General features: G+C 40.9%; 1 protein-coding gene across 1 annotated transcript in view; it reads left to right on the forward strand.

Annotated features, from left to right (window-relative positions):
* Window positions 1–4,826: 4,826 nt before the first annotated feature.
* LOC144693983 (thioredoxin reductase-like selenoprotein T) overlaps window positions 4,827–26,706 on the forward strand; it is a 29,030-nt gene continuing 7,150 nt past the window's right edge. Inside the window, exons 1-5 of the mRNA XM_078564266.1 lie at window positions 4,827–5,025; window positions 17,094–17,204; window positions 18,860–18,986; window positions 21,625–21,712; window positions 24,882–25,037. Of these exons, the coding sequence (XP_078420392.1) occupies window positions 4,892–5,025; window positions 17,094–17,204; window positions 18,860–18,986; window positions 21,625–21,712; window positions 24,882–25,006 (585 nt within the window). The 5' untranslated portion in view covers window positions 4,827–4,891 and the 3' untranslated portion in view covers window positions 25,007–25,037. The remainder of the gene's footprint in view (window positions 5,026–17,093; window positions 17,205–18,859; window positions 18,987–21,624; window positions 21,713–24,881; window positions 25,038–26,706) is intronic.

Consider the following 26,706-nt stretch of genomic DNA (forward strand, 5'->3'; position numbering starts at 1 on the left):
AGTTCCTACTGTTACCACTCCAGATATTAGGTCACACTCCAGGTGCACTCATTCCAGATTGACTTAATTAACTGAATTTAAATTCCACAACTGTTGTGGTGGGGTTGAGCTCAAATCTTTGGATTATTAGTCTAAACCTACTGGATTACTAGTCCATTAACATTACCACAATGGTACCATGCCCTATACCTTTACCATACATTTGCTTGGCCCTCGTAAAAGGGTTTTTCACATTTTGGAATGGTTACAGGTTGATCATTACTCAGCCACGATTTGATAATCAAAAAGGCAAATGGAATATTAGCCATTATAATTGGAGGGATAGAATATAAAAGGCATTACATTTTCTACAGCTATGCAAATCCCTGGTTAGACTACATCTGGAGTATCGTGTACAGTTCTGAGCACAGCCCCTCAGGAATGATATAATGGCCATGAAATGAATGCAGTGCAGATTCACCTGAATAATATCAGGTCTCCAAGTGTTGGATGACAAAGAAGAATTACATAGACTAGATTTGCATTCCCTGGAATATAGATGGTCCCTCATCAAATCATTTCATGGCTTCAGTTCACTATTTCTGCAACCTCTTGTAGTCTTACCGTCCCTCCCCGGTCCTCTGACTCTAGTCTTCTGTGCATCCTTCCTCTTCACCTCACCATTGGTGGCCAATCCTTAAATCACCTTCAATAAAAACAAAAAAATCCTGGAAAAACTCAGCAGGTCAGGCAGCATCTGTGGAGAGAAGCAGAGTTGACATTTCAAGTCGAAGACCTGTCATCAGAACCATTCTGTATGTGGATAAATTGGAGAAGTTGGTGCTGTTTTCCTTGGAGAAGAGAAGCTTGAGAGAAGAGCTGATAGAGGCATTCAAAGTCATGAGAGGTCTGAACAGAGTAAATTTGGAGAAGCTATCCCCATTGGTGTAAGGGTCGAGAAACAGGAAACACCGATTTATGGTGATTAGTAAAAGAGCCGGAGGTGGCAGGAGGAAAGATTTTTTAATGCAGCAAGTGGTTAAGATCTGGAATGCAGTGCCTGAGAGTGTGGTCAAGGCAGATCCAAATGTGGCTTTCAAAAGGACATTGGATAAGCACCGGAACAGAGAAAGCTTGCCGGACTATGGGGAAAGGGCGGGAAGCGGGATGAGCTGAGTTACTCTTGCAGAGAACTGCACAGACACAATGTGCCGAATGATTTATGATATCAATGTCACTCTGGTGTCATTCCCGTTGAGTCATCTAATCAAAATTTAGTATTTTTGTTGTGCCTTAATACATCCCAAGGTTGATGCATTTAATTGGATTATTTAATTTCAGGCATTTTATAACATCCTAGTTGTAAGGTTAATCCATTAATTGCATGGTGGGAAGCAGCATGCATTGTCTATCATTCCCTTTTGACCACCAACTATTTTTATGGTATCTGTATCTACATACAGGTCTTTATTTTCTATCAGACATAGCTTTTGTAGATGTGGGAATGTGTTTAAAGGGAATGCTCTCAAGTATTTTTTAGCACCAGCAGCTCTGATATTTATGTAGCTCCATAGGGAATCATGGATACAAAGGAACGTTTACAGATAGTAATCTGACCAAAGTATCATGTGACATAATTAAACACTAAAGGAAAGCCTGAGACATTTATAATGTTCATTGGCGCTCAGATCATTTAAACTCTGAGATTAGTTTACAGTCCAACCCAGATATTTACTCATAAGTAGCAAATAATGTATGTGTGATAGGTTATATATTTTATTGAACCCTTCATAAAGCACACTGCAGTGTAAAGAAAAAGAGGAAACATCTGAACTAGAATCAAATCATCGAATGGTTACAGCTTAGAAGGAGGTTATCCAGCCTGTTGAATCCACGCTGATTCTTTGTATGAGCATTGAGTGAGTCCCTCTCCCCTGCCCTTTCCCTGTAATCCTGCACTTTTATATATGTTCAGGTGCTTAGACAAACCCCTTTTGAAAGCCACAGTTGAATCTGCCTCCACCACATTCAACCACTCCAAATCCCAAACACCGGCTATGTAAAAAATGTTTCATGCCGCCTTTGGTTCTTTTGCCATTCACCTTAAACCTGTCCCCTCTAGTTCTTGACTCCGCTGCCAAAGAGAACCATTTCTCTCTGTACTCTGTCTAGATCTCTCACAATTTTGAACTTCTATCAAATCTCCTCTCAACCATCTCTAAGGAGAATAATCTTGGAGAAGATCTCCATGTGTTATTTGTAGTAAAATGACCGAACACAAATATAGAAAAAACACCAAACTTGCTGTAAAGTCAAGGACTGCTTTAGGCTCCCAGATCTCATGAGTTTCCAAAACACTTAATAAATTCTGTTTGATTAAAATATATCAGTAAAATAAGTAATGAGTGAAGTTGCAATTCCAGTGGAAGCTCTGGATTTGAATCTAACAGGTTTATAAGACTTTCATGTTTTTCTTCTTATATGTACTGGGATGTGTCTGTGTACATATATATGTGCGTGTGTTTATGCACATATAATCATGAAACAATACAACGCAGAAAGAATAAAAACAGGAAGTCCTGGAAATACTCAGCAGGTCTGGTAGCATCTGTGGAGACAGAAACAGAGTTAACATTTCGAGCCAAGGTTGAATATGAATTTTCCACCCATGGTGGTTGACAGGGTCCTCAACTGTGTCCGGCCTATCTCCCGCGCATCTGCCCTCACTCCTTCCTCTCCCTCCCAGAACCATGATAGGGTCCCCCTTGTCCTCACTTATCACCCCACCAGCCTCCGCATTCAAAGGATCATCCTCCGCCATTTCCGCCAACTCCAGCATGATGCCACCACCAAACACATCTTCCCATCTTCCCTTCACCCCCCCCCCCCCCCCACCTCACCCTCGGCGGCATTCCGCAGGGATTGTTCCCTCCGGGACACCCTGATCCACTCCTCCATCACCCCCTACACCTTAACCCCCTCCCACGGCACCTTCCCATGCAGCCGCATAAGGTGTTACACCTGCCCCTTTACTTCCCCCCCTCCTTATCGTCCAAGGGCCCCAAACACTCCTTTCAAGTGAAGCAGCTCTTCACTTGCACTTCCCTCAATTTAGCCTACTGCATTCGCTGCTCCCAATGCAGTCTCCTCTACATTGGAGAGACCAAACGCAGACTGGGTGACTGCTTTGCGGGACACCTTCAGTCTGTCCGCAAGCATGACCCAGACCTCCCTGTTGCTTGCCATTTCAATACACCACCCTGCTTTCAAGCCCACATGTCCATCCTTGGCCTGCTGCAATGTTCCAGTGAAGCTCAACACAAACTGGAGGAACAGCACCTCATCTTCCGACTAGGCACTTTACAGTCTTCTGGACTTAACATTGAGTTCAACAACTTCAGATCGTGAACTCTCTCCTCCATCCCCACTCCCTTTCCGATCCCCCTTTTTCCAATAATTTATATTTTTAAAATATATTTTTCTTTTCCCACTTATTTTTAAATCTATTGTTTTATCTCCACCTTTTAGCCCATTTCGATCCCTTCCCCCCACTAGGGCCATCTGTCACTTGTTTGTCCTGCCTTCTACCCTTATTGTCACCATTAGCACATTCCTTAGATAATATCACCACTGTCAACACCACTTTGTCCTTTTGTCTACGACATCTTTGGCAATCTCTTCTTTGCCTCCACCTATCGCTGGCCCTCTATCCAGCTCTACCTGTCCCACTCCCCTCTACCAGCTTATATTTCACCACATTTCTGTATTTCTTTAGTTCTGATGAAGAGTCATACGGACTCGAAACGTTAACTGTGTTCCTCCCTGTAGATGCTGTCAGATCTGCTGAGTTTTTCCAGCTATTTTTGTTTTTGTTGTTGATTATGACTCTTTCAGGTCTGGCAGCATCTGTGTAGAGAGAAGAATCAAACTCGACTTGAAACTTGTTTCTTTTTTTTGTTCATTCGTAGGATGTGGGCGTCGCTGGCTGGGCCAGCATTTATTGCTCATCCCTAATTGACCTTGAGAAGGTGGTGGCGAGCTGCCTTCTTGAACCGCTGCAGTCCATGTGGTGTAGATACGACTACAGTGCTGTTAGAAAGGGAGTTGCAGGATTTTGTCCCAGTGACATTGAAGGAACGGCGAAATCCAAGTCAGGATGGTGAATGGCTTGGAGGGGAACTTCCAGGTGGTGGTGTTCCCATGTGTCTGCTGCCCTTGTCACTCTAGATGGTAGCAGCCAAGGGTTTGGAAGGTGCTGTCTAAGGAGTTTTGGTGAATTCCTGCAGTGCACCTCGTAGATGGTTCACACCGCTGCCACTGTGCGTCGGTGGTGGAGGGAGCGAATGTTTGTGGATGTGGTGCCGATCAAGCGGGCTGCTTTGTAATGGATGGTGTCGAGTTTCATGGAGCTACACTTATCCGGGCAAGTGGGGAGTATTCCATCACACTCCTGACTTGTGCCTTGTAGATGGTGGACAGGCTTCGGGGAGTCAGGAGGTGAGTTGCTCGCTGCAGGATTCCTAGCCTCTGACCTGCTCTTGTACTTCACTCTGCCCACTGGGGTCTATACTGGTTCTTTAAAAGAGTCCTCCAGTTAGTTGGTGCCTCTATTCCTAGCTCTGCAATGTGTGTTTCTTTTTACAAGTATTTATCCTATGTCCATACAAAACACACCCACAACAAGTGAAGTTGTTGAACAGAGAGACTTGAGAGGGGGGGGCGGGGTCAAAGTAAGTTGCCGCGTCTAGCTTGGGTCACGTGGTAGGACGGTCACGTGCCGCTCAGCCAGGCAAGCGGTGCGCCCTCCCCCTCCCGCCTCGCCCCGCCCCCTCCCCCTCCTCCTCCTCCTCCTCCCCTCCCCCCACACACCCGGCTCGGTCTCCGCGGTGACGGCATTGGATCCGCAGCGAGAATGGCGTCCGGTCCTGTCGCACTCTCTTTCCTGCTGGTCGCCTTCACCTGCCTCGGCAACCTGGGCCAAGGGCTGGCCGACAAGCGGCTGAAGATGCAGTATGTTACCGGGCCGGTGCTGCGCTTCCAGATCTGGTGAGTAAAAGGGGGCGGCTCGGGGAGCCCGCGGGGTGGGGAAGGCGAAGGCGAGCGGAGGGTGTCTTTGCCCGGCACTCACTCACTCACCCAGAGGCGAGGGCTGAGCTTCGACAGGCGCTAGGCCCGAGTCCCAGTAGGAAGTGGCTCTTCTGCATGTCGTCCATAGGACACTGAATTTTGGGGAGGGTGGAGGAGGTTGCATAAGGTGCTGACAGCAATTTTTTTTGAAGGTGGGGGGGGGGTTTGCAAAAAAAAAAATTTAAACTCTCGGAATTGCGTGTGGAATTCTCTATTTTGACGCGTTGACTATAATTTTAATTTATATTTTTACTATAATTTTTTTAGATTTTGACCTGTTGACTCTCTCTCTCTCTCTCTCTCATATTTTGTTCACCGATTTGTGTTTTGGAGAAGCCTGATAGAACACACCTACCTATGTATTTTTTTTAAAAAAAAATAGTTAAAAGGTTTTCAGGCTAAGATTAGTTTATTGGTGCCGTAAGTTTTGATTTTTTTTTCAGTCAAATTGAACACCTATGGCACGGTGGGGAGCACCAGGGAAAGATCTTACTTAACAAGGCTGATTCTCAACCTTGAGGAGGCTGGAAAAACTTAATCGTTTGGAAATGGCCGATACGTAATACATTATAATACGCAAGTGTTTTATAACATTGGCAGGCTAAAAATAAGAACATAAAATAGGAGTAGGTATAAGCCATTTGGCCCATCCACCTTGCTCTGCCATTCAATAAGATCATGGCTGATCTGATTTGTGGCCTTAACTCCATTTTCCTGGAGCCACCCCCACCCCCGTGCGGATTTACCCTTAGCTCCTTTGTTGATCGAAAATCTGTCTAACTTGGCTTTGAATATATTCAATGACCCCAGTCTCTATTGCTCACTGGGGGTTAGAATTCCAAAGACTAATGGCTCTCTGAGAGAAGAAATTTCTCCTCATCTCTTCCTTAAATTATTTTAAACTGTGCCTCCGGTTCTTGATTTCCCCGCTCGGGGAAACAGCCTCTTAGCATCTAACCCGTCAAGCCTCTTCAGAATGTTTTATGTTTTTATCTAGTAAGTTTTGATTTTTCTGTCTGTCTTATGTTATACATGTGAGCACTTATGGTGGCAAACACCAGGAGCGATCTGTGAGGCTGATTCTGAGAGCTATGTGGAAAGGCTGGAGAAACTTTGAAAGTGACTAAGCACTAAGCTGAAAAAGGCATATAAAAGTTGGCAAAATGTTGTATCTGTATACAGATTTGGTGTGTATATATGCATAATGGAGCAAACTGGGTTGAATGCTGTACACAGGTCTTTTATTGCAGAAATCTGTTGTCAGCAAGCACCGAATAAATAGGGATGAAAAACAGAAGATATTTTCCTCTTTCAACTTCTGTTCGGTGTCAGTACTACTTCTGTTTATATGACCTCTAATCATATCTTAAGTTAAAAATGAATTGAGTTTCCTCTTCATCTACGCAGGAAGGCCTATACTTGCTTCCTCCCCTACCCCTCCATTGCAGTATCCAGTTGTTTTTAAATAATTCCAGGGTTTTCACCTCTACTTGACAACAGTAATAATAGAGTTGTTGTAATACAGTTACCAGAGTGGTAGAAGGTGGACTGGATGATCATTGGTCATTATTTGTCCAGCAATTTCTGTGTATGTCTATTCCATTTGGGTTTTTTTGGTACAAAGAGTTACTTCCTGGCAACAGATCTAAATGTGCTTTTTATTAGTTTGAAGGCTGTGCCCTGTTCTTTTCTTGAAATCTAGTTTGAAATGATTTCTATACCATTTTACCAACTTTTATGTGCCTCTTTCAGATATAGAGTGGACGTGGGGAAGATGTTTCCAATAGTAGGAGAGACTAGGACCCGAGGGCACAGCCTCAGAGTAAAGGGAAGACCTTTTAGAACAGAGATGAGGAGAAACTTCTTTAGCCAGAGAGTGGTGAATCTATGGAATTCATTGCCACAGAAGGCTGTGGAGGCCAGGTCATTGAGTGTATTTAAGACCGAGATAGAAAGGTTCTTGATTGGTAAGGGGATCAAAGGTTACGAGGAGAAGGCGGGAGAATGGGGTTGAGAAACTTATCAGCCATGATTGAATGGCGGAGCAGACTCGATGGGCCGAATGGCCTAATTTCTGCTCCTATGTCTTATGGTCTTATGGTTAGTTCTTCGTCAGTTCCTTTCAAGTACCTTCCCCTAGACTTTCCTTGCATTAATTATGCTAGGAATCAGCCTTATGGATCTTCTGTAGACTGCCATCGTATCTTGAATATCACTTTTGTGCTAAGTGCCCAGACAAGTCCCCAGTATGGAAGGTGTGGTCTGACCAAAACCATACATGGTTTGTCTGTGATTTCTTGTGATTGTACTTCATAGAGTTGAGTAGTCTGGTTTCTTTGCTGCACAGTGCCTAGCTGTATCTGTTAAAACCCAAATCTCTTAACTTGATCCTTTGCTATTTGACAACATTTTAATGCAGTTTTTCTTTGTGTGCAGCACTTTATATGTTACATGTCACCTGTTCTACCCATTTACACATTTTGTATTTCCTGAATTGTGTTCTGTGAATCAGCTAATTGATATCATCTGCAAATTTGCCCAGCCTTTATTGGGTTGATAAAAGTTTGCAGCTCACAAACTAAAGTGTGATGATGTTACTTGGGCAAATGCAGCAAACATCCTTCATCAGAGATGACCAGTTTAATACTTTTTTTAAGGTTATATTGGTAGAGTGAGGAACATTGGTCAGGGTACTGGAGGAGGCTTTGACTCTTTTTTGAATAATGCATTGTGACCATTAACATTCACCAGATCTTGCATGGTCTTGGTTGAATATTTTGTCTCCATTGTTGTACCTTCAACCTTGCAACCACACTGCCATATTGAACTGGAATGTCAGCCTAGGTATGGGCTCGAATCCATAATATTTTCAAGCAGTAGCAAGAGAGCAACCAAGATAGCAAATTCATAACATTGGCACACAGTATGGTAAATTACCCCGATTCAGTCCCTAATTTGCGCTTAATTAGTTGATCCCAGTTGTGCACAAAAATGGCCAGGGAATTCCTTGGATAGTGTGTGGAAAGTTCATCCAGGGTTTCTGTTCCTAATGCTCAGTGAACTCTGTTGGAAACTATTGCTTTGCATACTTTGGGTGAGAGTAGAGTTGAGCTCCGTTTTGATGCTGTACATTTTAGTAGGCTGTTGACTTTGTGTGCAGCCTTGTGAAGAATGGCTAGCTAGGTATGGTACTGATGGCTTCTTTATTAATACATTCACAGCATTTGGGTGTCACTGGCATGGTTAGCTTTAATTGCCCTTGAAAAGGTGGTGATATGCTTCTTTTGAACCACTGCAGTCTGTGATGAAAGTGCTCCTGAAGTGCTGTTAGGTAGAGTGTTCCAGTATTTTGACCCAATGCCAATGAAGGAAAAGCATTGTATTTCCAAGTCAGGATGTCGTGTGATTTGGAGGGTCTTAGAGGAGTGGTGTTCCCATGCACTTTCTACCTTTGTTCTTCTAGGTGCTGGACATCATGAGTTTGGGAAGTGCTGTTTCAGAAGCCTTGATAAATAGCTGCAGTGCATCATGTAGGTTGTGCACACTGTAACCATGTTACCACAGTGGTTGTTGGGGGTTCTGATGGGGAGCCTATCAAGTGGGCTGCTCTGTCCTGGATAGTATCAGAGCTGCACTCATCCAGGTGTTCTGGGGCCTGTGGAACCTGTTTGCTGGTATGAGTTAGCTGTGAAGGGATGAAGGTTCACTAACCACTTGATGGTACGTGAAACACGCTTCAGAGTACTATGTTATGTAGTGAATAAAGGGAGGTTTATAGTCTGGATGGAGCTTGAACAGTTTGTTTGAGCCCTGAGATTCAATTGTTGAAATACAATGGTATCAGTAACATTGTCACCAGTAGTTTTAAGCTTAGTGATGGATGTACTTATGAATTTTTAAAATATCCGGAATTCACGCAAGCTTACTGAGATTGGGTTTGTTATATGACGACAACTTGCACTTATGTAGCGTCTTTAACATAGAAAAACATCCTAAGGTGCTTAATGGGAGTTACATAAATTGATACTGAGCCCAAGAAGGTACAATGGCAGTGGTGAGTGAAGAGGTAAGTATTAAAGAGGAGGAGAGAGAGAGAGAGAGATGAAAGGGTTCAAGGAGGGAATTCCAGAGCTCGGGCAGCTAGAGAGATGATGGCATGGGCGTAGGTGAGAGGGTGAAGAATGAATAAGAGATTAGAGTTGGAGGAATGAGGAGTTCTTGAAGGGTTGCTGAGCTCAAAGAGGCTAGAAATAGGGAGGAGTGAGGCTATGGAGGAATCTGATTGTGATGAAAACAGGTTTAAATTTGAGGTATTGGCTTTGGAGCTTTTATAGGTCAGTGAACAGTGATGGGTAAGCAGGTTAAGATATGGGCAGCAGAGTTGCGTGCTGAGGTAGGGGTAGAGATGAAAGCAGAGGTCTTTGTGATGGAGAGTATGTGGGGCGGGTCAGAAGCTCAGTTTAAGGTCAGTTAGGATGTTGAGGTTGAAAACAGTATTTAGCCCAAGACAATGGCCAGGAAAGGGAATAACATTGGTAGCAAGGAATCAGAATTTACGATGGGAGTCAAGGACTGTGACTTTATTTTGCCATTTGAAGGAAATTGAGGCTTCTTAAGATAGACAGTCAGGCTGACAACACGGCCAGTGGAAGAATCCAAAGAAATTGAGAGTTAGAGCTGGGTGTCATCGGCATACATATGGAACCTGATGTTATGACTTTGGACAATTATTTTTAATCATTCATTGATTGTGATCATTGCTGTCACGGCCAGCATTTGTTGCCGAAGTTGTTAGGGGGACAGTAGATAAGAAATAAGAGGTAACCAAAGAGATCCTTGGAAGACTCCAGAAATAATGGCATGGGGGTTGGAAGAGAAGTCATTGCAGGAGATTCTGTGGCTATAACTAGCTGGATAAACTTGGGACTGGGGGAAAACTCAGCTGGACAATGGACGATAGGCATTGGAGGAGGATGGGGTGTGCTTGATTATGTCGAAGGATGAATGTACCTCAGTTACATTCACAGTGAACTTTGATTAGAGTCATTTCAATGTCCCAAATCAAAGCTGATTCATGAGTTTGAAACATGCGATTGCATGATAGATGGGCATGGATTTGAGACGTACAAACGCGTTGAAGGACTTTGGCGTGGAAAGAGAGGTTACAAATGGTGTGGTAGTTTGCAAGTGATGACAGATTTAAAAGAGAGTGAGAGAGTACCTGCGAAGAAGGAAACATTTATAATGTTGGCTAGCAATTCCAGTTTTTTCCACCATTTTTCTTTAAAAAAAAAACACAGCCTACCAAATTATACAGCAAATTATAAAATGGTTTTTGGTTAACAATATAGGCATTGTGGCTAGAACATATTGCTGTCTTTCATGATAACACTGATGCAGTTTAATTCCACCGGGTACAATTATCAGTGAATAAGTAACTGCTTTGAGGTTTTCAGTTTCAGGTGCTGTGGTAGGCCTTGATATGTTTTGGTCAGGTATGATGCAGCAATATTGTGACATTGCTTGCTTATTTGTTCACGGCATTTATCTCTCTCAGTAAGATGAGGAAGCAGAAGGATTGTCCTGAGGTTAACTGAACTGATTAATCATTCTATAGGTTTATGAAATAAACCTTGCTTCCAGCCCTTTAAATATTCTGAGATTTTTTTATTTTCTTAATTGTGCACTTGAGTTTGCAAACTAAAATAAATATAATGTGCTGCCAGAAAGCTTTAATCTCTTTCTTGCCATCGTTACTCATTTCAAGAGACTGAGCCAGTAGCTTTTACAAAAGGCTTCTCTCCCCACCCTCCACCTGGCAAAAAAAAAATGCTGATAGCTGAACCAGCAAAACATGACTAATGATGTGGAATGAAGTTCAAATAACAGCCAAAACTCTGGACTTCCATGCTGTTCAGTAACCAGATTGTTCCAATTATATTTGATGTCAGGTCTACTTTGATCAGCCCATGAGGTGCCACCATCATGCAGGATATTTACAAATTCTTTCCGTACTTTGTATAAGCAGAGCAAAATGTGCTGAATGGTTAGACTCCAGTAACACACTTCCCTCTGTACGCTACAGAACAGTAAACAGTCCCTTTGCAGTTGCACTGCAATCTCTGAACAGGAGCCTCAACATTTCAGCCTATTAAATATGGTAAAGCTTGTAGTTGTAAATTCAGGACCAGTAATAGTTTTGCTTATTGAAATGGCAGCATGTTGTTTGTCATTTTGTCTGTACTTGGCATATCACCTGAATTGGCCTTTTATTAATCTTGCAACATTTCTGAGCTTTAATCTTGTTATTTCTGATTAACTTTAAACAGTTTCTCAAGCAGAGTCAATTTGGCACAATGCATTGCACTACTTTTCCAATAAAACGGCTGATTTAGGTCCATTTGCTGCACAGCTATTTTTCCAGAAAGTTTCCTTTTTTTAAAAAAATTTTGAAGACACCTGAGCTGTTCAGCGGTTGGATCTGACCAATTTGGTTGTGTCGACCTCTTGATCAATGTGTATGATGTAGATTCTGTCGCATCATGTGTCAGATTGATTCTGCTTGAGCTTGGACTGAGGAGTGTTTTGTTTTTCTAGGAGTGTTTTGCTTTTTAGCCTCTCCCAAGAGATTTGATGGGTTAAGGTGTGGAAAAATGGTACATTGGGTTGTTGCACCATATGTGATGGGGCCAGGTTTATATTACCCATCCTTTTTATATGTTTGTACCATGCAAGGTGGTGTTTTTAAACATTAAAAAAGGCCAAGAAAGACTTTAAAGAACTTGCATTTATATAGTGCCTGTTACAACCTTGAACATCCCAAATGTGTTTAATTAGTTTTTTGAGGTTATAACTAGCAGGGTGGATAAGGGGGAACCAGTGGATGTAGCATGTTTGAATATTCAAAAAGCATTAAAGAAGGTGCCACAAAACAGATTACACAAAAATAGGCCTCATGGAATTGAGTATAATATATTAGCATGGATTTAGAATTGGGTAATGGACAGAAAATTGTAGGAACAAATAGGTCATTTCCTGACTGTTCATGTTGCAACTAGTGGTATACCAGAAGGATCAGTACTTGAACCTTTCCTATTTACAAGTTAGATGAGGGGACTGAATGCATCGTCAGAAAACTTGGATACATTACAAAGTTAAGTTGCATAAATAAACTGTGAGGAGAATGCATAGAGCCATTATGACAAAGGAGGAGACCATTCACCTCATTGAGGCTGCAAAGGCATGTAATTAGATCATGTGAAGGGGCAAGTACATGGCAGATGGTATATATTGTTGTGAAATTATCCACTTTGCGAGGAAAAATGGAAAAGCAGAACATTCTTTGAATGGTGAGAGACTAGGAAATGGTGGCATTCAGAGGGATCTGGGTGTACTTTTACAACAATCACAATTTGCAGGATCAGCAAGCAATTATAAAAACAAGTGGTATGTTATTACAAAGGGATTGGAGTATAAGAGTGAAGGAGTCTTTCTGCAACTGTGTAGGATCTTAATGAGACCGCACGAGTACTGTGAACTGTTTCTCGTCTTAACAAAAAAAGGATATGCTTGACTTGAAAAGATCCCTGAGATGAGGGGATTGTCCTCGGAAGAGAGATTGAGTAGGCCAGGCCTCTACTCCATAGAAGTATGAGAGATGATCTCATTGAAACATAAAATTCTTAAGGGGCTTGATATGATAGATGCTGGAGGGATGTTTCTCCTGGCCAGGGAGTCTAGAAGTAGGGGTCACAGTCTCAGAAGAAGGGGTATGCCATTTTATACTGAAATTAGCAATTTCTTCACTCAAAAGGTTGTGAATTTTTGTGATTCTTTAGCCAGAAGACTGTTGAAATGCGGTTATTGAATGTATTCATGAAAGAAGCCGATAAGTGTTTTGGATTTTAAGGGATATGGGGATAATGCAGGAAAGCAGAGATGTGGCAGATGATTGGCCATAATTGTATTGCATAGCAAAGCAGGCCCGAAGAGCCGAATGGCCTACTTCTATTTCTTATGTTCTTTACAGCCAATGACGTACTCTAAAGTGTCGTTACTATTGTAATATTGGAAGTGTTAATATATTAAAGCTTCAGGGCTCCTTTATTGAAAATAAATCTAATTTTAGGCTGAAGCCTGGGGGAAAAAAATGGCAAAATGTTGATCTATAATAGTTTGTGTTGCTGTGTGCTCAGTCCGAATTCAAAGTAAGCTTTGCTGATTCTTGATGCTGTAACAGCAGCCTGGAATGTGCTGGCAGTGTAAGACACAGGTTACATTTAGGTATGCAGAAAAAATATAAAGCTCAGCAAAAGAAGTGATGGAAAGATTGCTTTTTCTCTGGTGCCATTTAAAAAGCAGATGATTTGTGTGTTCCGGCTGAAGGCAGTCAGGGAAGAAACATTTATAAAACAAAAACAAAAATACCCGGAAAAGCTCAACAAGTCTGGCAGCATCTGCGGAGAGGAACACAGTTAACGTTTCGAGTCCGAATGACCCTTCAACAGAACTAAGTAAAAATAGAAGAGAGGTGAAATATAAGCTAGTTTAAGTGGGGGGGGGGTGGGTGGGACAAGTAGAGCCAGTGATAGGTGGAGATAACCAAAAGGTGTCACAGACAAAAGGACACAAAAGGACAAAATACCCGGAAAAGCTCAACAAGTCTGGCAGCATCTGCGGAGAGGAACACAGTTAACGTTTCGAGTCCGAATGACCCTTCAACAGAGCTAAGTAAAAATAGAAGAGGTGAAATATAAGCTGGTTTAAGGAGGGTGGAGGTGGGACAAGTAGAGCCAGTGATAGGTGGAGATAACCAAAAGGTGTCACAGACAAAAGGACAAAGAGGTGTTGAAGGTGGTGATATTATCTAAGGAATGTGCTAATTAGGGTAGAAAGCAGGACAAGCAAGGTACAGATAGCCCTAGTGGGTGTGGGGTGGGGTGAAGGAATCGAAAAAGGCTAAAAGTTAGAGATAAAACAATGGATGGAAATAAATTTAAAAATAATGGAAATAGGTGGGAAAAGAAAAATCTATATAAATTATTGGAAAAAAAGGGGGAATCGGAAAGGGGGTGGGGATGGAGGAGAGAGTTCATGATCTAAAGTTGTTGAACTCAATATTCAGTCCGGAAGGCTGTCAAGTGCCTAGTCGGGCGATGAGGTGCTGTTCCTCCAGTTTGTGTTGAGCTTCACTGGAACAATGCAGCAGGCCAAGGATGGACATGTGCGCATAAGTAAATATCTAAATACTTAACACTTTATGGGCCAGAGTAAAGAAAAGGTGGATGCCAAGCCAGAAAGAAAATTAATAGGAACAGAAGAATCCAGGAAGGAGAGGGCAAGAGCATAGTTAAAGAAAAGGGTTGTAAAGGGAATTTCTAAAAACAGAGGGGGAAGTTGCAATGTAGAGGGGTTTAGCAGAAGAGTATCTGTTCCATGATTAAGAGCATTCAGATGTTGCTAGAGATATTTTATTAACCAGATCTCTCTCTCTTGACTGTGGATTTGTATTTTTATAACCCTTGCATTGAGTGTGTGCTAACATATCACTTCTGCCAAATCTGTTACTCTTAATAGGAAGGATCCAACCTCCTGATTGATTACAAGCATTCTAATCAAGTGGTGAAATGGTGTATGGAAGCAGCTCACAAGTTTTCATGCCTGCCTAGAATTCACTAGGAATGGAGATATATTTCCAAGTCAGGATGGTGTGTGGCTTTGAGGGGAACTTCCAGGTGGTGGTGTTCCCATGTAACTGCTGCCCTTCTAGATGGCAGTGGTTGTGGGTTTGGAATGTGTTGTCTAAGGAGGCTTGGTGAGTTCCAACAGTGCATCTTGTAGATGGCACACACTGCTGCCAAGGTGCATCGAAGGTGGAGGGAGTGAATGTTTGTGGATGGGACGCCAGTCAAGCAGGCTGCTTTGTCCTGGATGGTGTCAAGCTTCTTGAGTGTTGTTGAAGCTGCATTCGTCCAGGCAAGTAGAGAGTATGTCATCACACTCCTTACTTGTGCTTTGTAGATGGTGGACAAGCTTTGAGAAGTCAGGAGATGAGTTACTTGCCGCAGGATTCCTCGCCTCTGACCTGTTCTTGTAGCCACAGTAGTTATATGACTAGTCCAGTTCAGCTTTTGGTCAATGGTAACTCCCAAGATGTTGAATCCCCCATGATCAGCGATGGTAATGCCATTGAATGTCATGGGCGATGGTTAGCTTCTCTCTTGTTGGAGATCTTCACTGCCTCGCACTTGTGTGGCACGAATGTTACTTGTCACTTGTCAGCCCAGGCCTTGATGTTGCCCAGGCCTTGCTGTATTTGGACATGAATTGCTTCAGTATCTGAGGAGTCACGAATAGTGCTGAACATTGTGGAATCATCAACGAGCATCCCCACTTCTGACTTTATGATGGAAGGTCATTGAGGAAGCAGCTGAAGAAGTTTGGGCTGAGGACACTACCCTGAGGAACTCCTGCAGTGATGTCCTGGAACTGAGATGATTGACCTCCAACAGCCACAACCAACTTCCTTTGTGCTTGGTATGACTCCAACCAGCGGCGAGTTTTCCTCTTGAGTCCCATTGACTCCAGTTTTGCTAGCATTCCTTGATGCCACACTCATTCGGATGTTGCCTTGATGTCAAGGACAGTCACTCTCACTTCACCTCTGCAGTTCAGCTCTTTTGTCGATGTTTGATCCAAGACTGTAATGAGGTCTGAAGCTGAGTGACCCTGGCAGAATCCAAACTGAACATCAATGAGCGTGTTTTAGCAACTTCAAATTTAGCAATTTCAAATTTAGCAACTTGTATCCTGGCTTTCTCAAAATTTTAACCTGACCAAAAAAGGGCCAACAGAGACAACTTTGTGAATTTGGAAAATGGTGAGCAGAAGCTACCAGTCTCCATCTGAGTCCTCTTTGCCCATCACCTGAAACACCAAGGCATCACTTTGAAAATTTGTTTTCAGAAAAAGTAATGCAACTGTCTAGGGCAATTAATATTTGCTCCACGGTGATTGGCTTTCTCAGTAAATGGTAAACATCACTTGGTTGCTCATTCTCCTCTATAGATCAAATGTAAGTGTTAGGAACTAGGCACAGGTTCAGTGTTCTGCACATTAAATAGTTATTTGGAGCCTAGGTTTTTTCCACTTCCAGCATCTGTTGTGCTTCCATGCTGGGTATTAGTCTTTCATGTGTGATGTGGATGGCTGTCTGCTATTTCTGCCACAGTGGCAATCAGAACCAAAGTGCTTTGTTGTGCATGTGTAATGTACTGGCAGAGCTAATAAGTTTCAACTATATTTTATCTATTTTTTAACTTATGTTATTTGAACATTTTTGTGGTTACATGATTCATGGAATCAAAAAACCTCTTCAGTCTTGCTGCTTTGTCCATTTTATCATGTTAGGTGTAGATGATATAAAATATGTAGCTCCCTCCTTTAGTTTGTACTGCGTTATGTCAGAAATCATAGCATATGACCTATTTATAACTATAACCTATACCGCTTTTCCAATTTCCTCCCATTCCCCATTTACTGCAGATGCTTGACTCTTGCTGGGTGTGCTGGCAGCTTTCTGGTACTTCGGTGTGTTAGTCAGTCCTCTTGATTATGTAGAATTTGCAAATGTGGAAAGCAGTGAAGCTGAATTTGTCTGGCTCACTGTCCATTTACCAGTATCAGTAATGGGATAACTGTCAGGATAGGAAACCCTGGCTAATTTTTAAATCCCAGGCACTCAGATCTGTAGACAGATCAAATCTGGTGCCTTCTGCTCTGGCTTTGTTGTATTGAATGAGCAGTGTCATTATCCACAAGCCTATCAGGGGAGCTGCCAATTATAAAACTATTGGTGTAAAACTGTTTTGATAGCTTAAAATCTTAAGTTTTACACTGATGTCCAAAGAAAACAGCATATGAAGAAGACATCTTGCTGAGACAGATAATTTAGTCCTTTCAACTAATTTTTCTTCTTTTCTCACTAGTATCTCCTGAGGATACAGGAAGGTGTTTGAGGAGTATACGCGGGTTATTAGCCAGCGGTATCCCGACATCCGTATTGAAGGAGAAAATTACCTTCCACAACCTATCTACAGGTATTTTCTGTTTTATGGTTGTTTTAAAATGTGGATTAAGTTTTTGTTTTGAAAAGTGACTTGCCTTTCTCCAATATCCCACTGTGGCAACCTTCTCCCTGGACGGCGATGAGCAAGTATTGTTTGAGTATACACTGGCAGCACTGAACATGTATTTGGTGTTTTTTTGACATGAACACATGCATTTGTCTTTGAGACATTCATTTAGAGACTTCTGTTAGAGTTTGATTTATAATTTTACTAACCGTCAGAAATGAAAGGTAATTTCCTCAGAAAATAAGTTTTTCCATTTAGTGATACTTTAAAAAAAATGGGCTGTATAACAAAACCAAGGGTGACTGAGGATACAGATTTGCAGAAGGATTTTGACTGGCTGTGTCACTTGGTAAAGGCCTGACTTCTTTGATCATTGTTAAACTAAAGTTTTGAGCATTGGTTTGAATCAAATTGACAACAGGAACTTTTGGAAGGGTCATGGAACTGATGGCAAACTTTGAGTTCTTGGAACAATATGGTGAAAACTTTATTTATTTTACAAAGCAAACTGTTTAGTAGAAGGATAGGATATAGTGTCAAAACACTGGAGGTTCCTGAAGTTATGCTTCGGCTTTACAATTCACAGCTCAGACCCAGAACAATGTGTTCGTTTATGATCACTGTCATGATAATTGTGCAGGGAAAAGCAAGCAGAGAGATTCCAGGCGTGAAGTTACAATCTTAATAAATGGCTCATTGAAGTTTACAAAAATATTAAATGAGATAAATGTCAAATTATACTTTAAAGTAAGCCAGGAGTGTAAAACATAGAAACTTAAATTAGCGGAGAGGAAATTTAAAATCGGTATGAAGAACATCTTTATTCAAAGATGGATAAATGCTTGAAATATGGCATGCAGGGTAGTAGAAGCAGAAATATTAGAGATGTCCAGAACACAGCCGGATTCTCTATTGACAAAGTTATGATAGATAAAAAGAGGCCTTGGGATGTTGCAAGGTATTTCATAACCAATTTATTTGAAAGGGTAGTTACTCTTATCATGTAAGCAACCGTCATACCCAAATTCAAACAGTAAGGCCCCACAAATAGCAAAATTAAATCAATCATCAATAAATCTCTTGTTTGGTATTATTGCCATGGGATAATGTTGGCCAAGATACTGAACTCCACCTGCTTCTTTGAATAGTGTCATGGGATCTTCTATGTCTAACTAAACAAGCAGATGGGATCTCTATTCCACCTCTTGCCCAAAAGACGGCACCTTTGATAATCCAGTGCACATTCAGTATAAGCTATAGTGTTCGGCTTGGATAGTATGCTCTAGCCCTAAAGAATGGCTTAAGCCCGCAACTTCGACTCTAAAATGAGGCTACTGTTGCTGAGCCAACCATGATGTGGTTGTTGAGGGTGATGAGCCCAACTGATGATGATGATGTTGTTTGCTTTTCTTGGGTTGTCTTATTAATCCAGTAGTTCAATGAACTGACTGATGAGGAGCATTGACTGTATTCCAGCAGTCATTTGCAGCATATGTTTTTCTGTTCTGATCAAAGGGTTTCGTATTGAAGTGGAAGAGCACAGCATAGAAAGCAGGACCATATAAATAATATATAGCAAAGGATTTAACTTTAACTTTTTTGTATTTCCTTATTTTCAGACACGTAGCATCCTTTCTATCAGTCTTCAAGCTGGTCTTAATAGGACTAATCATAGTTGGCAAAGACCCCTTTCCTAGTTTGGGCATGGAAACACCTGGCATCTGGCAATGGAGTCAGCAGAACAAGGTAAAAGTAGCAAAAGAAAAAACTGCTACAGCTATAGAAAAGTTCTCAAAAGTAATGTTTAAAAACAATTCGGGCAACCAAATGTAAGTTGTGTTTATATTGTAAAATACTCTACTTGTGCAACATGACTAGCCTTGATTGTTTAAGGATACTTGGGTTTTTTTTAAACTCCCAAGTCATTCTTTTCCCTTGAATTGTCATGCCAGGGACAAACTGACTGTAGAGGTGCCCCTTGAGCCAGTTGGTTGGAGGTGCATGCAAGCTGTCCATAGAAGCATACCTTAGATTGGCAACTCAGCAGTAAACAAGATCATGGATTATACATATTGTGCAACACGTTGCTGTCATTTTTTAGAATTGGAGAAGTAACTTTTGGCTATTCTTGCTCAGTTCTGCAAATTGCCCCACAACAGCATGTGTGTTCTTCTCTTAACAAATCATTTACAAGATAATAAATTTCTGAAAATGTCAAACTTCCTGCTAGGAGTTATTGGAAGTTGGAAGTTTGTTAAATTTCTACCCAAAGGCACTAATAAGTGATCAGGATTCATTGATATGCAACTGAAGCTGCCAGCATTTGTCTTTCACCGTGGTTGCAATTGGTGTTATACAGCAAGTTTATATATGTAAGTGCTTATTTTACTGTTTAAAATCCACATAACATTGTTTTAGACACATTTGCTGCTGATGTTTTGACAGGCAGTTAGATATAAAAACTCACGATGGAGTTGTACCCAGAACTACTTGGTAGTTTAGCAATGGTGCAGGACTTGGAACATTGGTAATCAGTGAACTAGACTACCAACCTCATGAAGTGACCTAAAATAGTTGGCTGAAAATTATTACCTTTAACACAGTGACTGTTGCAGTATTGAGGTAGAAACTTTGAAAATTTACAGCACATAAGGAGGCCATTTTGCCCACCACCTCTGTGTCAGCCAAAAATGAGCTACCCAGCCTAATCCCACTTTCCAATTCTTGTTCCACAGTCCTTGGGTTACAGCACCTGAATTGCATATTTAAGTATTTTTTAAATGTGATGAGGGATTCCACCATGACCACCCTTTCAGGTTATGACTCAGGAGTATGATCAAATGCCCTCCACTTGCCTGGCTGAGTGCAGCTCCAACAACACTCAAGAAGTTTGACACCGTCCAGGACAAAGCTGCCCACTTAATTGGCACCTCATCCACAAACATTCACTCACTCACCACTGATGCACAGTGGCAGCAGTCTGTGCCATCTTCAAGATGCACTGCAGGAACTCACCAAGGCTCCTCAGCACCTTCCAAACCCACAACTCTACCATCTAGGAGAACAAGGGCAGCAGATAGATGGGAACACCACCACCTGGAAGTTCCTCTCCAAGCCACTTGCCATCCTTACTTGGAAATATATCGCCGTTCCTTCACTGTTGCTGGGTCAAAATCCTGGAACTCCCTCCCTAACAGCACTGTGGATATACCTACAGCACATGGGCTGCAGCAGTTCAAGAAGGCAGCTCACCACCACCTTCTCAAGGGCAATTGGGGATGGGCAATAAATGCTGCCCTAGCCAGGGACGTCCACATTTCATGAATGAATTTTTAACAAAACTCACTTGAAGTACAATTAACGGATAATGGTAGGGCCACCTGCATGGATGTTCCTCCTTAAAAACTGGAGAAGACTGTGTGGTTTATTTTTATGGAAGCAGAACAATGAACTAAACAGTTTCTTTAATTTTATTACTGTAACCTACCACCAGATGGTGCCTGCTTTCCATGCTTGAGCAAAATGGACAACCTCAGAAGAGGCTGCATGCAATTATTTATGTGAAGAAGTATTTTTGATGGAATCTAAATATTATTTTATTGAAAAATAGACATTTGGGTCTGCACCTCTTGACAGAACAAATAGAAATTTCCTGTAAGATATAAAATCTTGTAGTCCTGGACAGTTTTGTTTGTGGGAGCTCCTGTGTCAAGATTTGTCTCTGGTTTTAATGCATTTACATTGTCAAAATATTACGCTGTATACTTTGAGTTTCTTTCCAATATTTTTCTTTCTAACCCTTTCCTTCACCCCACTCACTATTTCTGAAGGTGCTTGCTAATGTGTAAGACACAGTTACAGCAGAAACCCATTATTCTTTTAGTTCCCAGGTGGCCACCCTTCATGTGTGAGGCCAAACAGCAAATGGCAGCAGGCTCTGATTATTGAGGAATGGCATCATGGCCGAGCGCGATGCCGACAACTGAATCCTTTCTCGCAGGAGTTACTGGAGTGTGGTTAGCTGGTTCCAGGGCTGATTTTCTTTGTCAGCCCTGAAATATTGACACCGATTGCTGCATCACTAACTGGGATAATACACCACAGACTTAGATTCAAACCTGTAATCTACTGTAAGCCTGTTCTGGATTTCCCCATGCCCTCCTTTTCCTTATTGTTGGTGTCATTAATTTGCCTTGTGTAGTATCTACAATCGCGTGAAATATTGGAGTCTCTGTTTCAGTGCATTTTTTGTCATCTATTTTTAACCTGACTTCAGACAACTACAGAAGAAACATGTAACTGTGAAATGTAATGGATATTGGGAAATATTTCAAATAAAACAATTGCATTAAAACTGACAGTATTTATTTTATTTTTTATTTAGATCTATGCATGTATGATGGTGTTCTTCCTTAGTAACATGATTGAAAATCAGTGTATGTCTACTGGTGCATTTGAGATTACATTAAATGGTAAGTAATAAGACTGCACCTGTACTTCCATTTAAATATGGCAGTCCAGCAAATGTGAAAAAAATCCTGAAACTGAACTAAATTGTATATCAGTGAGAGGCTACAAGATCTTTTGTGTCATCAGTTAATGTCAAGTCATTGTGATGCCATTTTAAAAAATTCCAGGAATGCAATAGAACAAAAACTGATTGCAGTTTGAATCATAATTTCATCCTGTTCTGATGGTGTTTTAATGTTTCTTTGTTTCCTTTTGTCTCTTTCAATGACATCAACAGAATAAGGATAATTCTCAATCACAGCTTTTGAACCATTAACCCTTCAGTATCTATCTGTTGAGCGTATGCTCCTGTTCCTTAATCCCGTTCCTTGCTTTTCCTTCAAAAAAGGCATTATCTGATACTTCCGTGTTAAATTTGCATCTTCCGCCCATTAATCTGTTTATATTCTGTTGAATTATTTTACACTCTTGCTGGCTCCCTTCCTTTGTGTTAGCAAATTTCACTATCATGCTTCATATTGCTGAAGTCCATAAAAGTAGACGCAACCTGTGGAGTGCACCTCTTCCAACCCGTCCACAATCTGAGCAGCTCTCATTAACCATAACCCTTTTTTCTTCTGTCTGTCAAAGTCTTTCAGGAGTGAAATTAGGAAATACATGGTAGAAGTTTGGAACTCTCTTCACTAAATGCTAAGTTGATGCTAAGTCCATTGTTAATTTTAAATCGGAGATTGATAGCTTTTTGATAATCAAAGGTATTAAGGAGTTGTCAAACATGACTTGCTTTAACAAATTATCCGGTTGATCAATCTAAATACTCCATTTTAGCTTGTGAATTCTAAAGTTTTCCTCAATTTGGGCAAAAATAATGTGGGAAAATGTGAGGGTGTCCTTGTACATGAATCTCACAATGTTAGCAGGTATGGCAGGTAATTAAGAAGGCAAATGGAAGTGTTGGCCTTTATTGCAAGGGGGTTAGAGTATACAAGTAAGGAAGTCTTGCTCCAACTATACAGGGCATTGGTGAGACTGAACCTGGAGTGCAGTGTACAGTTTTGGTCACCTTAAGGGGGGGACAGACTTGTTGGAAGCAGTTCAGAGAAGATTCACTCTGCTGATTCCTGGGATGAAGGGTTTATCTAATGAGGAAAGGTTGAGCAGGTTAGGCCTTTACTCAATGGAGTTTAGAAGAAAGGAGGTGATCTTATTGAAACTTATAAGACCCTGAGGGGATGCTGAGAGGACGTTTCCCCTCATGGGGAAAGCTAGAAGCAGGGGACACAGTTTAAAAATAAGGCATTTAAGACAGATGAGAAATTTCTTCTCTCAGTGGGTCTTTAGTGCTTGGAATTCTGTTCCCCACTAGGCAATGCAGGCTGGGACATTATCTAGTTCAACCTTGAATATATTCAGATTTTTGGCTGACAAGGGAGTTGAGGGTTATGGGGGACAGGCAGGAAAGTGAAATTAAGGCCAAAATCAGATCAGCCATGATCTTACTGAATGGTGAAGCAGGCTCGAGGGGCTGAACGGCCTACTCCTATTTCTTATGTTCCTAATTGATAAAACTAACATCTTTATTTACCCAGTTTATCATTGTCTCTGTTTGTTTGAGCAAAGCTGTTAAATTGGTTACACTTGAGCCCTTTAAAACAATTTGCATATCTAGTGATGATTAAAAGATTGTAAGAAGAGCTTTTCCATTTCATCTTTGATTCCCTTCAGTGGTTTAGAGTGCATCTCATCAGGACACATTGACTTTCACAGTATTGCTAAAAGAATAGGCTAATAGTGTAATAAGCTGTCTACCAAGTAATTAAGCAAACTTCTTTGATATTCAAGGTCTCTAAGTTGAGACATTTCTGCCGTAGATCCCATTTGGTTAAGAATTAGTTTTGTACAATTGATGCTTTCTCTTTGCGCTACTATTCTGCAACATTCATTGTCAACTCTTGTTGCTTGCTGTGTTTATCTTAAATATTGCAAATAAAAGTAATCCTTGAGTCATGATCACACAGAAATACTCCTATTTTGCTACACCTATTAATGTAGAAGGAGCAGCCTAATTACCAGCAGTAAAAGTGGTGGATAGATGGATGCTCTCGAAGTTGGTAGGTAGCGGGAGCAAGCATCACTTTCTCAAAAAGTGACATTTATTTCTTTTACGGGCTCGAGATAAATCTCATTACAGAAATCTTGCAGCTCTGTTTACCTGATCGACCATTGCAATTTTAATGCCATTATAGGAAAGCCGCCGGCTGCTGTCTTTAGATCCTATCTTTCTGCTGCCATGCTGATGAGTGCAATACTGTGAGGACATGATAGGTTACGGCTATCTGTTTTTTGGAAATGACATTTTTAACCCAGCTCGTTGGAGTTGTCTGAAGGCACCAATGGGAAACTCCGTTTACTTGACCCCCTGCCCCCATCTCGACTGCTAAATGTTTTCTGCATATATCTGGAGAACCACCATTTTTCGTTGTTCTACAGTTAAGATGCAGCTTAAATTGGAAAATTGCCAATTGTGTATAGTGGTATGAATGAATTTGTAACACTCTATAGGATAACACACCATCAATGCACAGGTGCCACCAAGGGTGTCAGTTGCAGAACAATATTCAAACAGATTTTCTGATTAACCATTATTTATACAAATTGTACCTGCACCGATGCAGGTAACCAGTGATGGATAGCAACATAACTTATTCATGAAGTCATGTCTGTGAGAAATTATGTTCAGGTGTGTGATAAATGTGTATTCCATCATGTATAGATTTTCAAAAAAATGCTCCACTGCATCAGCAGAAACTAGCAAGCAGAGTTTCCTAAACACACACTATCCACACGATCAGATAGAATCATAGCCCTCAGCAGCAGTTTCCCTTGTGAATTGGACTTTTTGTTCCAACTTTTTCTTGGTGTAGCATAATGTTTAATTCACGCAGCTAAGTTAGACCTTAAACTCAACCAAGAACAACAACTTCACAAAATATCTTCCATCCATTATGGTATTGTGTTTATATTAAAAGCTTGTTTTGGGATAGGATTTACACATTTTGTTTTGTGTGGATTTGAACTAGTTGTCCTATCAGATCTGAAGTTCTCCCTCCGGTCATATCCAAAGTGCTAATAATTTGTGGTTAACGAGCTTTTTATTCTGTTCTTCTTTAGATGTCCCAGTGTGGTCCAAACTCGAGTCTGGCCATCTTCCATCCATGCAACAACTTGTGCAGATTCTGGACAATGAAATGAAACTCAATGTACACATGGATTCAATCCCACTTCATCGATCTTAGCTAGACCTTAAGGCATTGGAAAGCCTTTTCTGTGAGTAACCCTTCCAAACGTAAAATTTTATTTAATGTGTGAAATATATTTGGAGAAATGTCTTTTGTTAAATACAGCATCCATTTCAGCCTAATTACCATTGATTTCTTGGGATATTTACTGACATTTTTATCATCAACTTTCTTAGGTATTAATGAAACTAAACCAACTGCTTGAAAAGGTTACATATTTCTATAGCTTTCTTCAGTTACAGGAGCATTCTTCTGTTTACAAGGAAGGAAAATTTTGATTTTGAGCAGGAAGAATAATTGAGAGGAATAGGGCAAATGTTTGAAGGCGTGGTTGAACATGGGATTGTTGAATGCGGGGAGTGTGGCTTTGAGGTAGCAGCATCTATGGGGATCTACTGAATGGCCATGAATGGCATAGCAGAGGGGGCAATGAATAAATGAATCGACAAAACAGGTTGAATAGGCATTGACCACGGAGGGGCATGGAAGCAAGAATGAGAATCTTGAAATCAATTTACAGGGACTATGGAAACCAAGTCAGGTTAGAGAAGATACAGTCATGGGATAGTTTGCCTTTGCGTGGGTGAGAACACAGGCTGCTCCATAGGAATGAATTATAATTTGTGACCAATTGAGGATCCCATCTAGCAGAGTCGAGTAATACACAGTTGAATGACCAGTTAATCTAATTTTACTTGTCTTATTTGGGAAGAATATTGGCTGGGACCCAAGAACAGCTTCTGATTTTCAAATAGTGCCATGAATCTTTTATGGTTCGCGCAATTGTCAAGAAAGTATAATAATTCTCATAATGTTATTGGAATTTATTGTAAAATAGAGTAATAGTGGGATGTGTCTGTGTGTGACTTAATTGAATTAGTCTGGGTGCTTTGATCTAAGAAGAGAGATTAGGTTTGAAATGTTAATTAGGTAAACATGGGGAAGTTTAAAAACATAGATGTCAAGGGGACATTTACAATTTTAAATAAACCAGGCTAGATTGTTTTCAGAGGAGGTGTGAAATGTGTCACCTAGCCAGGTGAAGTTTAGAAAGTGTATTTATTTTTCCCAAATATTACTGGTAAAACTTAGTGCTATGAAAGGGTTTTATTATCAGGGAAATTAAGTTCAAAGACATAGTGAAACAATGGGTATTTGCATTCAAAGAGGAACACATGTATAAAGCAAAGAAGACTGTTTGTAAGTGTACTCAGTTTTAAGATCTCACAGGTGTCTGAAAAGCTTTCACCATCTATGCCTCAAGTTGCTGTCCTCAAAGGACTGAAATTAAGAAAACCTTCTTGGAATTCGACTTGTTCAGGGTTACACGTTTCTTTGCCTGGGTCATTTAAAATCTATGTATCTTACTGTTGCCTTAACGAAATTGTAAGTGGGAGTTAGATTGAATAGGGGATTTAGAAATTATCATAGTAAGTTTTAGACCTATGTATTTAAAATAATTTCTCATTATAAATATTTAATCTAATTTTATAAAAAGCTTATAAGATCTTGGTCTCATTACTACTGAATTCAAGGCATGCATCTCGAAATTTATACAAATTGAAAATTATTTGTGACAGTTGTTTCAAGTTTCCCTCTGAGGAACAGCATTTACCATCGGCTTTGTCATAACAAAAATTGGGGGCTCTTTGCAGGATATATTTGAAATTCCTTGATTTTTTTTTTGGAGTTGGTGA

This window comes from Cetorhinus maximus, chromosome 19 (genome assembly GCF_964194155.1).
Source record: "Cetorhinus maximus chromosome 19, sCetMax3.hap1.1, whole genome shotgun sequence".
Lineage (NCBI taxonomy): Eukaryota > Metazoa > Chordata > Chondrichthyes > Lamniformes > Cetorhinidae > Cetorhinus > Cetorhinus maximus.